The 16,803-nt window shown below is 35.4% G+C and overlaps 2 protein-coding genes across 6 annotated transcripts; both read right to left on the bottom strand.

The window, feature by feature from the left end:
* Positions 1 to 2,098: 2,098 nt before the first annotated feature.
* On the bottom strand, positions 2,099 to 10,624 carry LOC145774809 (uncharacterized). Its single transcript, XM_082586123.1, has 5 exons — positions 10,462 to 10,624; positions 9,723 to 10,048; positions 9,157 to 9,269; positions 8,770 to 8,833; positions 2,099 to 2,870 (listed from the first exon to the last, which is right to left on the bottom strand). Exons 1-5 carry the CDS (start codon positions 10,550 to 10,552, stop codon positions 2,742 to 2,744), a joined length of 723 nt encoding a protein of 240 aa, XP_082442249.1. The 5' UTR covers positions 10,553 to 10,624; the 3' UTR covers positions 2,099 to 2,741.
* Positions 10,625 to 13,314: 2,690 nt separating this feature from the next.
* Positions 13,315 to 16,543, bottom strand: LOC145774641 (carbohydrate sulfotransferase 5-like). 5 transcript variants are annotated; one of them, XR_014290026.1, is made up of 4 exons: positions 15,877 to 16,543; positions 15,372 to 15,438; positions 15,121 to 15,249; positions 14,204 to 14,341 (listed from the first exon to the last, which is right to left on the bottom strand). XR_014290026.1 is itself a non-coding variant. In XM_082585931.1 (3 exons), the coding sequence occupies exons 1-3, from the start codon at positions 16,356 to 16,358 to the stop codon at positions 13,912 to 13,914; spliced, it is 1,245 nt and encodes a 414-aa protein (XP_082442057.1). In that variant the 5' UTR covers positions 16,359 to 16,543; the 3' UTR covers positions 13,315 to 13,911. The 5 variants fall into 5 exon arrangements, 2 of the variants coding, with proteins under 2 accessions (XP_082442057.1, XP_082442058.1); XR_014290025.1 differs by having other exon boundaries at positions 14,246 to 14,356; XR_014290027.1 differs by having other exon boundaries at positions 14,331 to 14,341; positions 15,116 to 15,249.
* Positions 16,544 to 16,803: the final 260 nt, after the last annotated feature.

Below are 16,803 nucleotides of genomic sequence, written 5' to 3'. Positions count from 1 at the left end.
AATGGAAGCTACAGCTCAGCAAGTCAAAGACAGTGTCGGCGGCCTTCCACCTTAACAATCGGGAGGCACAGCGTGAGATAAACATCAACATTGATAGGGAACGCCTGCCCTACTGTGCCGAACCTACATACCTCGGCATAACCCTGGACAGGTCACTCACGTACCGCCGGCACTTGAAGTCACTGCGCAAAAAACTATCTACACGCGTCGCACTTTTGTGGCGATTGGCGGGTTCCGGCTGGGGAGCTGGTGCTAAAACTCTTCGTACAGCTACCCTAGCCCTTGTTCATTCCACCGCTGAGTACTGCGCGCCGGTCTGGTGTCGTAGTTTTCACACCCACCAGATTGATACCGCCATCAACGACGCACTGCGTACTGTGTCTGGATGCTTGCGTCCCACTCCAACGGACTGCCTACCCATCCTAGCAGGCATCTAACCCGCTGAGCTATGCCGTAAAGGAGCCACGATTTCTCTCGCTCGCCGCGCTTTGGACCCCGACCATATCCTCTATGCAACATTCAAGAGACCCCCACCTATAAAGCAGCGGCTGAAATCAAGACGCCCCTTTGTGCCTGCCGCACAACAACTACTTAAGAACGCAGAAGAACTTGGTTTAAGTGCGGCACACTGGACGAACCATATGTGGAGCACGGAGTGGCAAAATCACACCTCCACGCTCCGTGACTTCATACCCAACGCCGATCCCTGTCCACCAGGGATGTCTCTCGCAAGGCTTGCGTGGGTCAGGCTTAACCGCCTGCGAACTGGCGTCGGCTGCTTTCGTTCGGACATGCACAAGTGGGGCCTGGCTCTTTCATCAGAATGCGAGTGTGGTGCCACTGAACAGACCCCAGACCATGCCATCCACCACTGCCTAACCCACCGGCCTCCACACGGTGCGCATGGTCTGAGGGTCCTGGATGACGAGACTGCTGAGTGGCTGAAGATTTCCTGCCCTCCAATCTAGCCTCGAAAGATCTGCTCATACGCCATCATCATCATCATCACCTATGTTTACACAAAATGTAATAATATGGGCTTGTGAAGAAAGGGGCGTTCTTCTCAGCTATCAGAGTTTATAAAAAATAAAAAATCTACCTTTGTACTCTCATTAGTGTAAGTCTGCAAAAGTAGCCTATTATTAAAACTATTTCTAAACCTCATGCATGCTTGGTAACCAAGTAAAAGGCTAGCGTTGTACTAAAGCATCGATTTTTATTTCAGGTCTTGAAACCATTTGTTGCTTTCCTGTTGGGAGATGGTCCAGTGCTTCACCAAATTAATATATTTATATTCTGACGAAAAAAATGTTTTGCGAAACCTTTCGACGCTTAGACTATCCCTTTTCGCATTGATTTAACGTTTGCAAACGCTGAATTAACAAAGAAAGGATTGATTTGTTGATTTCGGCTGACCATATTATGTTTAAAGGAAGAAAACCTAAAGCATTTCAAGTTTACACTTTGTTCACTGCAAACGGAAGGAAGCTATAGCGTTGCTAGTTTTGTTTTGTTGATTTATATTAAATCCTTGCTTGATATAACTGCAGTGAAATTGCTATTGATGCTATATTTATTGCGTGGTTTCATATGTTTGTTGGCTCACTCCGGAAATTTACGTATATCGGAAACAATTACAGGAAATACAGTTAGAGCTACTATATGCTACTTTCCCAAAAAAAGTAGCATATCACCTTTGTTGGGTCTTCAGGAGAGGATTATTCAAATAAAATTTAATTTTCTCAATTTCAATAACATCCAATCAAGGATGAAGAAGACCATTAGACGTTTCAAGAATATTAACTGCAGGCCTAAGCCTGTTTCCTTTGTTCGCTTTCCAAGGCATTTTGTTTGTCATTGAGCATTCCTACTGTAATTTTGAATTCCTGTAATTATATTTTGCTAAGCCATGCTACATGAATTCTTCAAATTAGAAAATATGTTTTTTTTTCATATACTCCTAAACTCTATAGACTTTGCCAACAATATTTATTCAACTTTTGAATGTCATTTCTGATCTTTTCGCACTGATATTTATTTCTGGTCGCGAAATCGCTAATAATAAAGTTGCAATTGCTTGAATTTTTTTTGTGTGAAATTGTTTGATCAGAATACTTTGCAAGACAAAAAGACGACAATGTAAAATGCAAAATCAACGCTCTAATAAAAATAAACAAAACAAAGACAAAAACTTTTTAAAAATCTTTTCACTGGATATCAAAATTGCATTGCGTTGTTGTAAGGCGGCTTTGCAAAATGTTGAAGTGTTGCATTCAATGAAGTTTCAGCAGCGTAGAGTTTGTGATGTAGCAAAAGTGCACACTATAAGACAAGGCTACTACCAATACCATGCTTGTCTAAAGTTATGATCATATAAACCAAAACTTTTATAAATCAACAATAAAGATTATCTGCTGAATTGACTAGTAGATAGTAGCCTAAGTATTTATTGTGGCCCTGTAGCTATGTTGTTTTCGAAAGATAAAACCCTTGACATGTTAATTTCTGTAAGCAAAATTACATTTTCGAAAAGACTTGAAGATTTTACAAGAGAAACTGCAGTCGACGCTACTTTTCGATTCCTAAGACTTTGACAAAACTTTAAACATGCATTGAACGTTAAAAATTAAAAAATGTCCCAAGTAAAACATTTTTTAACAATAAATACAATTATTTTGCTTGTATGCTTCGATGACATGTTTTGGTTGATACGTCATTGCATAGGTTACGTAATCGCAACGTCATCTAACTTGCTGTGGAAAAGATGACGTCAAAATTCCGTTTGTCTGATTGCTGTTACTCCGACATATGAAAGGAAGCGAATGTGACGATGACAAAGACATTTCATCTTCCGAGCAGTAATCTCTCCCCTAAACAATGAAAGATGCATAAAGAAACTACGTAAAATAGTGTTCAAAAACACTACTTAACAATATTGTAGCCAGAGTTGTATGCTGAACACAATTCTTCATAGGCTAGTACAGACAGTCTTATATCAAGGGGTGGTCCAGCTAGTAGTATTAAGGGGGAGGGATTTTAACAAAACACAATGATGTGTAGTTCTACATTAATCCAACCTTGCAAAAATTCCATGAATAAAGTTACTTTTCTATGTTTTATGAATGCGATCTCCCTAGTCACCCCCTCCCCCCTCTCTCCCAGGATCTGCCATTGCTTCTACTGTATCATAGCAGGTGTTGGGAAAAAAGAGTTGTATCTAATTACATCAACACTGGTTAAAGCCTATATTGCCTTGGCTACATCTGTTGTTTGTTTTGCTTCTGCGGTGGAAACGGATAAATCGAGTGTAAATATTGTTACAAGTCACATGTGGTCAGTGTGCTACATCATGACAAACCCAATGGGCCGGAATAACTGCACCACATTCGATCAAGAGACGTAGCCACGGGGGATTTCAGAAGGTCAATCGCCTGGCGAAAAATTTTATCTTGCCCCCCAAAAATTATAACTTTAATACTATACCAACGTTTTAACACACTGTAATTCATGTTGAATGATGTTTGCTCCCCTCCCCAACATTTTATTTTGCTTTCCTAAAATTTTCTTTCTATTGCTACATCACTAATTCTACTGCCAATATACATTGTGTATTATACTAAAGATTACACGAGCTGTCTTAGGAATTACAATTCTGCTAAACTCTCGTTTAGACAGAAAAGAGAAAAGGATAAGACATGGCCTATCAGTTGTAGGCCTAATAGATCAAAGTGTGTCGTCTAAGAGTGGGCTACCTATTTTTGTAACATGTTTGAACAAGAATAATACGAGATGTCGAACAACCCAAAGCAAACAGTTTGACATTATTGACATAGCTTACCTTTCGGCCTCCAAAATACACACAAATGTATGAGCAAGTAAGATTGGTAACTACTGAGTAACCCACTTTAACGAGATACAATGCAATATGTCAGAAAAAAAACAATGTTTTGGATAGAAGCAGATAGTTTGGATTGGATATTAAACAATAAAACTTCTTGCTTTGATAAGTTCTACTTCAAAAATATGTTATTCAATAAACAAAAATTAAAAGACCTAGTAAGAATTTTAATATGCAAAATTAAATTTGACCTAATCTCCAAGTAATCTAAGTCTCGTACATTCAGATAACACAAAAACAATGATAATAAAAAAATAATTTCTGAAAATCGTGAAAAAGTTTTTTTCAAAATGTTTTAATTGGATTCTGTTTAAGTAAGAACTGGGAATGCAAAAACGTTTTAGACCAATTGGCATTTCAAATGTTCGACTGTTAGCGAAACATGCGGATTTAGCAGATAATATTTAATTTGCTTTTAAAATGCTTTATCTTAACAAAAAAAAAAATATCAGGAAGTCTGATGACGAGGGCCATTTTTATTATGACCTAAAAAAAATGTTGTTTTGATTTTATTTTGACCAAATTGCTTATTTGTAGAAGCCACAGTTCTTCCTTGAATTGATACCAGTTACCCAAACATAATATTTTGTCGATTTCAGAGCCAAACGTGTTCAATAAAAGGGGCTTGTTCAATAAAAGTTTGCCTTGATTGCGAAACTTTGTTGTCGCTCTAAGCCAGCTTGATGGCGTATACTTTTTCTGTGGCTTTCAACAAAATACTTTTTATCGCACTTCACTATAAACGCGCAAAAATTGCACCTTCAATCACCCCCGAGAGTTACATTAAATTCACAAGGAAAATCTTGACAAATCTGTTTAACTTTTGTGATTACTTTTGGCCTTGTGATATATTTCCTGCTTTTATGGGTTACTATGGTTTAACCGTATCTGTTACTGGCGTAGACCCTATGGTCTCGCCCTCTGCTAATTCAGCAATTTCACAATAGAAGCAGTGACGCTAGAAACCTGAGATTTCTTGACTTTTGCTTTTTTTTCTTGCCCCAACTTTTAATCCCGATTATGTTGGTATCGGATGATTGTGAAGTTCACAATAAACCTTTTGTCACAGCCAGTTATAAAATGCAAGAAATTTTCTGATATTCAATTGCTTGATTGACAGTTTACTATTAGCGTGCGGTTTCATTTTGTGTTTGTCGACGGCGCTAAAATTCCATTCTTTACCCAGGCAGCATTGATTCAATGTCGATTTTGCTGTCTGGGTAGGGAGTCGCGATCTGACGCGATATGAGTCATTCTTTGCTGGCAGACAATAATTAGGAAGGTAATTTGTTATTTGCGCAAATTTCTTTGTAGTGCAAAAAGTGCATGGAATACTGTTTGCACAAAAACGGAAAAAAAAAAATTGATGAAATTCTGTGTTCAACGCAAGAAAACTTTCAAAATAAAATGTGAATTGAAAAATTTGACCAAGTAATGGCGAAAATAGGTCAAAAACCGAGTCTTTATCACCTTTTCTACCTAAAATACACAATCACGAATATATTTTGTGAAATAAATTGATTGAAGTGATAGATAAGGCTTTTGACCAACGGTATACTTTTTCCCGTTGTTATTTGATATAAGCCGACGGAGTAATTAGCAATAAGAGAGACGTAGACCTGATGGTCTCGGCCAGTTACTCTTGCCGCCAAAAGGAAGCAGTGACAGATACGGTTAATTGTGTCGCAATTTCTGATTTACAATGCTTCTACGAGGATTTTGACAAAAATTACTCTCAAGAAAAACAAAAAGTTTGTCAAAAGCCATAATTTGACAATTTTGACTTTACTGAAAATTTTGAGTTTATTGTAAATTTTGACTTTATTTTGATCTATAAACTTCTTACAAACAATCCCCAAGGTTCTGAAAACAACTTTATTCTTTGATTCGTGCACAGACAAGGTCCTTAAAAATTTTTGACTTTCTTAACTTTTGCGGGCCCTACTGATGACGTTAAAAATTTCATATGTTGGAAAAATTTTGGTTGCTTCACTGATTGATTGCGCTGCTATAACTTGTAAATTGATTTCTGAAATGTGATGACGGATGATAGCATTACATTTCAAAAGAGATATTACTTGTTAAATGTAACCTACAAATTTCAGTACATGCTATACAAAAAAACAACAAAACTATTGCAAAAAAAATAGGAACATTTACTTTTCCGTTTAAATATTTAATTAAGATTTAAATGGGCTTTTCCATTTTCAGAAAAACAAGCTGGAATTATTTTTATTGCATACAAATGTAAATACTACTTTTTGTTTTCAGTGTCATTTCTCCTTACCTTGTGAACTGAAGTAACAAAATGGAAAGTTTAATTCATGTGTACAGCAAAGTTTACAAAAATAGTTGACTTTTTAGCTTTTATTGTTCCACAAATAGAATGTGTTTTCTTTGAGAGTTTATTAATATTTATAAAAAAAAAAATATATATTTATCACCGAATCGTATTGCTTTTTCGAAAGTTTAATTCTACACTTTTATATTTTAAATCAAGGCATTTCTTTGATTTGAAGTGTAGGTGGAATATCCGATGAACATTAAAAATCTGTCTGTCTTTGCTTACTTTCGTCACAATTGTTTTTTTTTTTTTTCGATTTTTAAGGGACTTGAAGAAATGCCACTTCTAGAACTTTTAGCATTGTAAAGAATAAACTATCGTCAGGACTGATTTCTACGAGTCGCTTTATACGTGTTGGTGACATGCTCCACCAGTAGCAGTGTTGCCGAACAAGTTATTCTGTCTTTGACAAATTCTACATATTATCATTTATTCTTTGTTTTTGATCTGTAAACATATATTTTCTTCTCAGATTTTTGAGTTTTAAATTTATGATTTTATGTAAGCTAGACGTAAAAGTCTAACTAACTTTCCAGGCAAGCAAAAAGTCAAACGCTTGTGAAATTTTAAGATTTGTTTTGCAAATTTAGAATGATTGCATTTTTAAGCAATTTTATGAATCGTAAAAAACAGAAAAGAGATTAATAACAAAAGTTAGAAGGCGCTAGATAAAATTAGCATTATTGGGCATAATACAAGGAAAAAGAAGCAAAGGTCGGCAAAAATTAACTTGTAAAAACAGCTTGAACCAATGGGCCACAAACACAACAATCAAAACTACCGATTTTATACGCATGTTAAATGACAGAAAAGTTTGGAAGACCATGATCGCATCAGATCAGGCACACAATCATCATCACTATGTTATGAAAGAGGAAAATATTGATATTTGCGCTTTGGCTAGTAATTCTTGTTCTATCGTAGGCCAAGTGACTATAGGTTATACAGCCTATCTGTCCAGATTTTGTGTTTACCCAACTGCTATCAGCTTGCAGCCTGTTCCTAATTTAAGCACATCTCTCAAATGAAATTAACCAAACTTGTCAGAAAAAAAATTGACAATAATAATCTGATATGCAAAATGGCATTTTTATGATTGTAATAAAGGCTCTAAAAGACAAGTTTTTGTCTCCTTCTTGAAAACATACTTCAAAGCAAAGTTTAATCAGTATTAGTCAGAATAATCTTTGAATGACCAGCCTGCTCACCTGTAAAAGCTTTTCAAACAATAAATTTTAAACTGTGTAAACGCAAATCATGTTTAAGCACAACCGTAAACATGTTATTTATGTTGTTTGCTCTGATGGTAGCTACAATACGGTGTGGGATGAACCACGTTGAACATATGGTTGAATACTTTTTGAGTACAATCGATTAATGGATGAAAGAAGTAGCTGAAACGTTTTTCGTTTTACGGCAGAAGATATATTACGTATCATTTAATTTCAAACGTACCTTGCTAACAAAGTATTGTTATTACCTGTTTGAGATTTCCCACTAAAGGAATTGAAACACTGAATCATGCTCTCAAAATTTTCATTCTACTACTTGAAAATGATACCCCCTTTTTAGCTTACATCAAGGTTAAGCCTAGAAAATATTGTCGTAAAAGAATCAACATTTATTATAAGACTACACGATTAACCTGGTGATGTAGCAAAAAATAAAATTATGGGGGGGGGGGGCTAAAGCAACTGAGAGGAGGGAATTTTTTTAATTTTTGAAAAGTAGAACTTCTTTGAATATATACTACTGAATGCAGCCAAAAATTTATAAAATGTCATTCAACATGTAATACAATGTCATTAAAAATGATGCGATAGTGTTAAAAACTCTTTGTTTGGGAGGCGCGGCAAGATAAACTTTTGGAGGGGGACGATTGCTTTCCCAAGTGCCAATGGCTAGGTTTCTGTATTATCTTGTAACAGAATTTCTAGATTTTTAGGCGAGGTTTAGCAGATACATATCAGGCGACCTTACAGCTAAGCTGGTCAACACTAGGGCCGTTGTGAAAATGTTTTGGGTCCGGTAGAAATAAAATTGTTGTTGAAAAAAAAGTTACCTCTATAAAAGATGACTCTCAAGGAAAGAAATAGTACAAAAATATCCATTAAAAAGCAAGGATTGTCTTAAAATCTTGTGTTTGTGCAAATATTCTAAGCATTATATTCTGATCGTTAAGTCACCAGGTTTTGTTTCGCAGTATGATTTTCGCGTTTTCAAATTGAAGAAACAGAAAACATGGCGATTTTTGAGGCAGTTTTTTGAGAAATCTATGAGGGACTTCAAGAGCAAAGCGATAGCATGGAAATATGACTTCATTGAAAATTTCAGGTTTAAGTGGCTTAAGTGAAGATTTCAAGTGCACTTGAATCCTTGTTTGCACAAGATTTAAACTACTAGTAAAGGAGTGGGAATGACCACCGATTCGCCTGACTGCAACGACCTGCAATGCTTACACATAGATTTCACCTTCACATTGCTGTATTAGGGTTGATAGCTTTCAAGTGTTTGAAATTAGACTTACCTGAGCAATTTTTTGGTCCAACATTTCAAAGAAATCTTTTTGACTTTCAGTAAGTTTTAAATGCCTGAAAAATTAGCATCATTGTCAAATCGTTAAGAATATCCTTGCTAGCTGTTATTCCATTAGGAGGCTACGATCTATTGATCATAAAATAAAGTAATAAGAACCAACATGTAATTGGTCATGAAAGCTACAACAACGTTTCTATTCGCCACTGTGATTATCACTAGACTCATAGAAAATTTGTGTAATCTTGATTGGTGTTGTTGTACTAAAGCCAAACAATAAAGTCAAGTTGCTATCATTTTCCAGAAAGTATCACCATCAAATTCATAAAATCTTGTTGAAATCTTTAGTGGTTATTTATTTTTTAACACTCCAGCCTACCTGTTTCTTGGTCCAAACAAAGGTGTCTTTGTTTTGACTTCTTTAAACCCAGAATTTAACAAAGCATTAGATTTGACTAAAGATCTGGGAATGCAAGTGATTCTTGTGACGTTCTGCAAAAAAAAAAAAAAAATTATTTCTTCAATAAACTTTACGTTTTCATGGCAGGCCAATGCTTTCGGTTGAAAATTAAGATAAGACAGAAAACAAAAAGCGGTTTGGATTTATTTGTTTGCAAAGTGTTGTCTGTATGGTATAACAATTGAAGACCTGAGTTGAAGAACTACTTAAGTCGAAAATATAGCTTTTGAGACAAAGCAAGTTAAAGTTTTAACTCTTTCAACAACTTTGAATGTTCTTTCAACGTTGTTTGATCGTGTATTTCTATGCAAACACCAGCGTGTGATATAACAAACTTAAGCTGTTTTTCAAATCTAATTGTGCGGGGACCATCATAAGACATATTTTGGTGATGACCCAATTTCCACTAAATATGGCTTGAGTAGTTCTAAAATTCAGGTCCTAAATTGTTCATTGAGCAAAGGGCGTGGAAATTTTTGGCTTACTCCTAAGTCTCCTGCGCTTCTTCTTCTGACGGATGCCTCAGAATCTCCATGTTTAGGGGTGAGGATTATATTGTTAGATGGGGGCAAATCATTAATTTGGTGGGGCAAGGAAACACTTGTGTTGTTATTGGTGCTTTTCTCATGTGCTGATTTTCCACGAATAATTGTCGCTTTAGCAGTCGGTGGGGTGTCTTTTAATGCAAACCCAATTGTTTCCGAACCAGCAGAATCGGGAGGGAAGGAGATCACGTCATCATTGCATTTCTCTTTTTCACAAAAATCGGTGATGATTTTCGATTTGATTAATAGGAGGTTCGGGTCAGACCCTATAAAAAAATATATATATATAATCTGCAATTTTTTTACAAAGAAATATAGGCTATTTCTTTGAACGAGTTTTTACTTATCTGGATCTGCTAGCCTACATGATTTTTTTATGGATTAATGTTATAAATTTGCAAGAAACTTAGACTTTTTTCAATTAGTGTACCTTTAAAAGCTATTTAGCTAACCTCGCCCTGCTGCATTTTGTCTATCGATATTATCCTTGACAGGAAGGTATACATGTTGTACAAAAAATGATCATGCAAACTATTTGGTGACTTGAAGTGTCAACGAACCAGTACTTAGCTAAGAGTAAAGAACTTTTTCGGTTACTGCAGCTCTCGGTGACAACTAATAAACTTCTGACTTAGGAAATCAATCCGTTTTTACAAAGAAAAAACTGAGCAATTCTTACCAGAAATGGCTTTGTCTGAATTGTTCGATATTATGTCTTTTGGCACTTCAGCTGGCAAGCTCACTACATCTGTTGACACTGCACATCCCATCCTTCGTCTCTCGAGCTGTTTGAGGTCGGTTGAAGATTTGTGCAGAAATGCAATAAACACAGCAACAAGTTTTTTCACCAGTGCAGTTGTCTAAAGATGTTTGGAAACGCTCTGAAACAACCCACAGAAAATGTGATTTTACATGAACATAATACAAAAAAGTAAGTTATATTTTGTATTTTGATATCAGTGAGGTAGGCTGCAGTGTAACACCATGAAGGATTCGAAAACAGTTTGTGCGCATTATAGCCCACTTAGCAAGATTGTTTTAAATTTTCATATTTTAAAGAACTGTCATTACTGTTGTTATTAGATTTATACTCAGTTCTGCATTGACACAAGCAACAGAATCTGTTTGAAGGTTTTGCATGTACCAATCAACAATTCGTCTTATGAAAATTTTGTTACAACGAGTCAACATCATGGAACGTAGAAACAACGTACCAAGAGACATCTGTTGCAGGCTTACTGGAAATGAAGGAAAGAGACTATGCTGCTTGTCCAACGTTGCAAAGCAAATAGCTCATCCCATGGCCACCTAAAGATACGGCCTGATTTGTCACATTTTGCAGAAATTTCCAGGTTTTTCTAACTTTGGGCGAACATTTAAATAAATTTTTCTAAAAATTAGATTTTTACGCTTTCTTTACTCTTTTCCCCAGATGACACAATAGGTTTTAACATCCTCACATGTTGAAAAACAAAGAAAATTTGATTTCGAAGATTTTAGTCAGACTGTTAATTTTTCAATAACAGTCTGATTCAGCGTTTTTCAACTTACTTTTTTTCATTTGCTACTGCTTCCCCAAGGCAACAAAAAAGTTTTATGTCATTAGGAAACCGCAAAGAGGAAAAACATCTCAAAAAATGTCAGTCAAGCACTAGCAGTAGCTGTAATCAAAATCTGCAAAATGTGACAAATCAGGCCGCATCTCTAGGTGGCCATGCTCATCTTATAAGCGAAAGCTAAATTTTTTGTTGTCAAAACGTTTAACATTTATACAGAAAATCTTTTACTGTAATTTTGTTTTCTGAGATGAGACGGCAGCTGCTAGCTTGACATCAGTTGGAATCGTGCAGAGATCTAGCTTTGGCAATAGACTCAATTTGTTTCAAAGCTGCCCTCCAACTTTCGTGGCATCTTAATCTAAAGCTTCGCTAAAAATTGAACAGAGAAAGGATATAAACTGCTTGCCTAGATTGCATTGCATGCCGTCATTTCCACCAGTGCGATGCGCTTATCAGTCTGGCGGTTTGAGCAACAGGCTCACATGTTCAAATGGCCGAGCACACTTTTAATACGATTAGTCACATGCGTTGACAGCACCACGTCTGCTAAATTTATGACTGTGTTTGCTTGATTCATTGTTGGAACATTTTTACGACCGATATTTTCATTTCAAACGAAAAACAAAACCTAGTTTTCTCGCTTTTAAATCACATGAAAAAGCAAGTGCTTTTGACTAGCCGTTAGCCTACAAAAACAATAACTTGTAGTATGTTTGTAGCAGAAAATATCACTTAAGCTTTAAAAAATAAAAATTCTGACTATAGCAAACTCCAAACGTCATTGCATTTTTACTCCCTTAGTTAGTTCGTTTGTTTTTGACAGATTTTACTCTCATAACACATTATCAGCTATAAGATTTATAAGCTTTTTTTTTAATTTTACCCTCTACACTTAAATAACTATTTATTGTCCTGTAACTCAAGCTCTTCGAAATTGTCCCTCAGTTTTTCACTGTTAGAGCACTGGCATACCGATATTGTATAGTAGCTGAAACTTTACTCTTTCCAGGTAGAGTTATATCATACAGCCAAGGGACGTGGTTATTATTTATTTGCATCAGACAAGAGTGACACTTTCTGTCACTTTTCTTTGTTCTCGTATTTACCATGAAAACATGACTCAAAATGGTTGGATATTTTCAGCCGATCGAATTATACTGTTTGAGTTTCTGTGATCTCTGTGATGCAATTGGTTATAGTTTTGTTGACTATTAACCGAAATATTTGATATAAGAAAACTATCGTTTACTGTCGTGTAAGCGGAGAAAACTTTTTCTCTCAACATTGAGAAAATTCCAAGTCTGACTAGTTAGATTGCTAGAAAATGACTTGGAATTTTCTCAATGTTGAGAGAAAAAGTTTTCTCCGCTTACAAGACAGTAAACGGTAGTGTTCTTATATCGAACATTACTGGCAATTTCTTTGGGTTAGTCTTATTAACCGAAAGCTATTGATTCGAACCATACCAGAGATACGTCAAAAAGCGCAACTTTGTCTGTTGGTGGTAAGTTGGTTGAGTCTTTATATTTGAACTGAAAAGGCCTCTTGTTAACAAAAGAAGGACCCAAAGGAAGAATAAAGATTCTCCCACATTTTTTTTTTTTTTGAAAGTCATTGCTTGCCACCTTGCTACCGAGCAGAGCATTAGCATATCGGACGTAGACTAATGAAGTGAATAAGGTTTATAACTAAAGTTGTCTCTGCACCGTCTCATAAGATCTGACAATGATAGTTTTATCTCAAACAATTCACAGAATTGACTCACAAACTACTGATGTAAACAAGAATAAGCTTCTCTAGAGGTTTCCAAAATCCATCTGTAGCCTAAATGTTTGTAGCCAGTTCCTAATGTGCGTGCATTGTACAGCAATGTGCAAATGAACCAAGATCAACGAACTAGAATCAAGTCAAATTTATTTAGTTCAGTGTTGATAAAGAGCAGTCTCATCTTCATCTTAAAATAACATCACCGAGAAAATACTAATAAAATCCAAAATACTAATATACAATTAAGAGTAATACACGCAACTTACAACAGTATATTCATCAGTTCATAATAGTGAATGACGTCATCATGTAGGAAAAATAGGTGGTGGCACAGCTTTCAATTGGTGTAAACGAGCCACATAGCTTAAGTAGGTACACTGGCCATACTTTTATTGCAATTTCTATATGTTTGAGGCACAAATACAAACACAAAAAAATCTCGCCAATTAATTGTTGATTTCCGAGTTTCGAGACCCGCTCCACCATAAGTCTTCTAGTACCGCCTTTGACTTTAAACGTGTGTCAATGCGTGTATTCAATATAAAAAGGACGGGTTTTGCTGGCTGGGATACGCCTACTGTGATTAATGTTGAAGAGTAAATTGAACTTAGACAAAACGTAAGAGCAATGTATGAAAACAAAAAGCATTTATGCAAATCACTGCCAAAAATCACAAGGTGAGAAAGACCAAATTTCATTTCGTGATTGTCAGATTGATGTCTTGTCGCCGCAGTCAAAGAAATATCAGGGATAGAGATATATTTGAATATATCTCTACTTCTATATATAAATCAACAAAGTTGTCAAAACTTTGGCTCAAAATGCAAATTTTTTAAATCCCGAAGCGCTTTTTCCGTTGTAAAAGTTTTGTAACCCAAATGTTTCAGTGCTTTGGAACAAACTTTCTGAATTAGGTAAACTTTGTAATAGCTCAATTCTGACCTCCAAGCTGATATGACAAACTTAGCGTTTCTGCGCAGTCCGTGAGCGCTCAGTTTTGACCAGTTTTTATGATTTATGGGAGAAGTAGCTGACCAGAGCCAATTTTCTATTTCCTCTGTTATGTTCATCCCAATAAAGTCATAAACTGTCTTTGCGACTGTCACAGGGTTCCAAGCAAAATCCTCAAACCTGATTCGTAGATATTTGTTACGTGACACAAGTTTACTGAGTACGTTGTCAGCGTAGTCAAGATTGGGAGTGAGTTGTCCGCAAACTTTCTTTGCTTGTTTCCTTAACTCAAAAAATCTAAATTTGAATACTTTGAAAGTAAATAATATTATTAAAAAACAAAGTTTAAAAATAGACTGTTTTAAATATCTTTTTCTCGTCGATTAATATCACAAAAAATAAATGTCATTCAATTTTAGGCACGGTAGCCTATGTTTAAAATTTGATATACAGTATTTTGGATGAACCCAAGCAACACTAAATAGTAATACAGTTTTTGTGATGTTATTAACGCCTATATTTGAATTTGAACGAATTTGAACAATACAAAGAATTTGAACAATCGAAAGAGTTGATCAATATTACAACTAACTCCACCAAAGAAAATGAAATATCAAAAAAATATCACTCGGTTGGCAAGCTTTCGGCAGAGCAAATTCAATTTTTAAGTCAAAATTGCCCTTTTCTCTCAAAAAACAAGTCTACGACCAATGCATTCTTGCAACCGTTAATGGTGAAGAAACTTGGAAACTCACAAAAAGTTAACTCTTAAAACTAAGATCTATGCAAAGAGCACATGAACGAATTATGATGGCTTAACATTGCGAGACAAAAAAAGCTGCTGACTGGATTCGAAATCTATCGAAATTTAGGGTATCGAACTTGCAACTACAATAAAGCTTAGAAAAAAGCATTATTTTAAGTACGTTAATGAACCAATAGAATAAGTTAATAAAGGCAATCTAATACTTTTAATTTCACAGAATAGGTCCAACTGACTCTAAAATAGTTCAGCCTGTTATCAAACCGAATAGATTTCTTAGAGTTCTTACGTACCTTACCTAATAGTTGCCGCTCGTTGTAGTTTCGGTGCAGCTCTAGACTTAACTGTAGCTCGGGGGTCACGAACGAGATGTATCACTTTTACGTCATAGGCAGGATCTTGCAGCAAGGGCAGAAGCCATTTGAGCCTACACAAGTTAATGAGCTTCAAAACAACATGGGAGTTTTGACTACAGTTTTTGCTCAAAGCTGGCAAAGAAAAAGTGCCGTTTCTCTTGCAAGATACTTTTCCACTCTCATTTATACACACCTTTTTTGGTCTAAAAGCTGCAACTTTTCTCGGTATATCCGCAAAGCAAATCTTGTCGTGCTTGCACCTGCATGGAAGCAAATAAAGCACTTTGTCAAGCATTTGTGTTGTCATTCAGTTTACAGTGTAATAAACTAACTATCTTGCAATTAAAAGAAATTAAAGAACGGTTAGTTCTTCAATAGTGAACAAGATTATTCCAAGCATCAATACACTTATGATTTTTGTTTTGTCTCACTATCTTCACTGACTCACTATCTCACACTCTCTATCTTTGTTGAGATCAATAAACAGTTAGCATAACAAAAACTCTCTGTTGTCATCTTACGGTTTTATAATTAGGTTACCTTAATGAATCCTTTGTATGCGAAAATCAGCACCTCAAGATAACGAGTAACTTCCAACCATTTTGATTTCAACGTCTACATTTTTTGATGTTGTAGCTTAAATCGCTTTTTTAATAACTATTAAAGTTTTAATAAGTTTTTCATATTCTTCACTGTACCTTGCAAACATGTCAGTGCGATTCAAGCGTGAGAATGCTTTTCGATAGAGAGGTTGAATTTCTTCAAATTCACACTTGGAAAGATGCTTCAAGACTTCAACTTTTTCAAACTTGTCACAAGTGTCATCAAAGGGAAACAGTGGTTCATACAAATAAAAAGCTCGGCTATTCTCTTGGTTAAACATAGATCCGAAAATACTTGACCCAGATCTTCCCATGGTTACAATGATTACAGTTGGTCCAGTACGGTTTTGAGGCTTTCGTTTTGTTAGTGAAATGTGCCGTTTAGCTTTCTTTTGTCTTGCATTTGACGTCTTCATTGATTGTTTGGTGTCTTTTGACTCCAGAGGTTGCATCAAAGACAACCGAAGGCTAGCTACTGTGTCGTAGAATTCCAAATATCTAACGTAGCACAGCAAGCAGCACGTAGATAAAAACACAATCAAACCTATTCTATCGCGACACAGTTTTTTGGTGAACATTTTTAGCGCATTTCTCAAATATCAATTGTTTCAAAATGAACAGTTGAAAGAAATTTAAAGGACCGTAACTTAGCTCAAAACTATTCTGAGACTAGAAAATCCAATTGACTTCATGTAGGAAACCAAGAATAAAATGTTACAGTATACTTCCTACTGAAAAAGCTATAAAATATCAAGATTGTTTATGTATCCACTCTGTAAAGAAAGAACAAATAAAGATCTGATTTAAATTCAAACAGCAGAAAAACTAGAGAATTTATAGTTTTACCCTAGCAACTCAAAAAACAAAATTAAAAAAGTTTATTAAACAAGACTAACAGATACTTATCCTTGGAGTATAATCCATCTTGAATATTTAATCGTAACAATTTTATAGACAATTTTTAAGCAATAAGGAATATCTTTGTTTTCTCTCGTCAACAGTGCAAATTCAATCTTAGATTTG

This window comes from Aplidium turbinatum, chromosome 7 (genome assembly GCF_918807975.1).
Source record: "Aplidium turbinatum chromosome 7, kaAplTurb1.1, whole genome shotgun sequence".
NCBI classification, from domain to species: Eukaryota; Metazoa; Chordata; class Ascidiacea; order Aplousobranchia; family Polyclinidae; genus Aplidium; species Aplidium turbinatum.
Note: the sequence above shows the minus strand (reverse complement) of the source record. Positions and strands in the feature narration are given on the sequence as shown.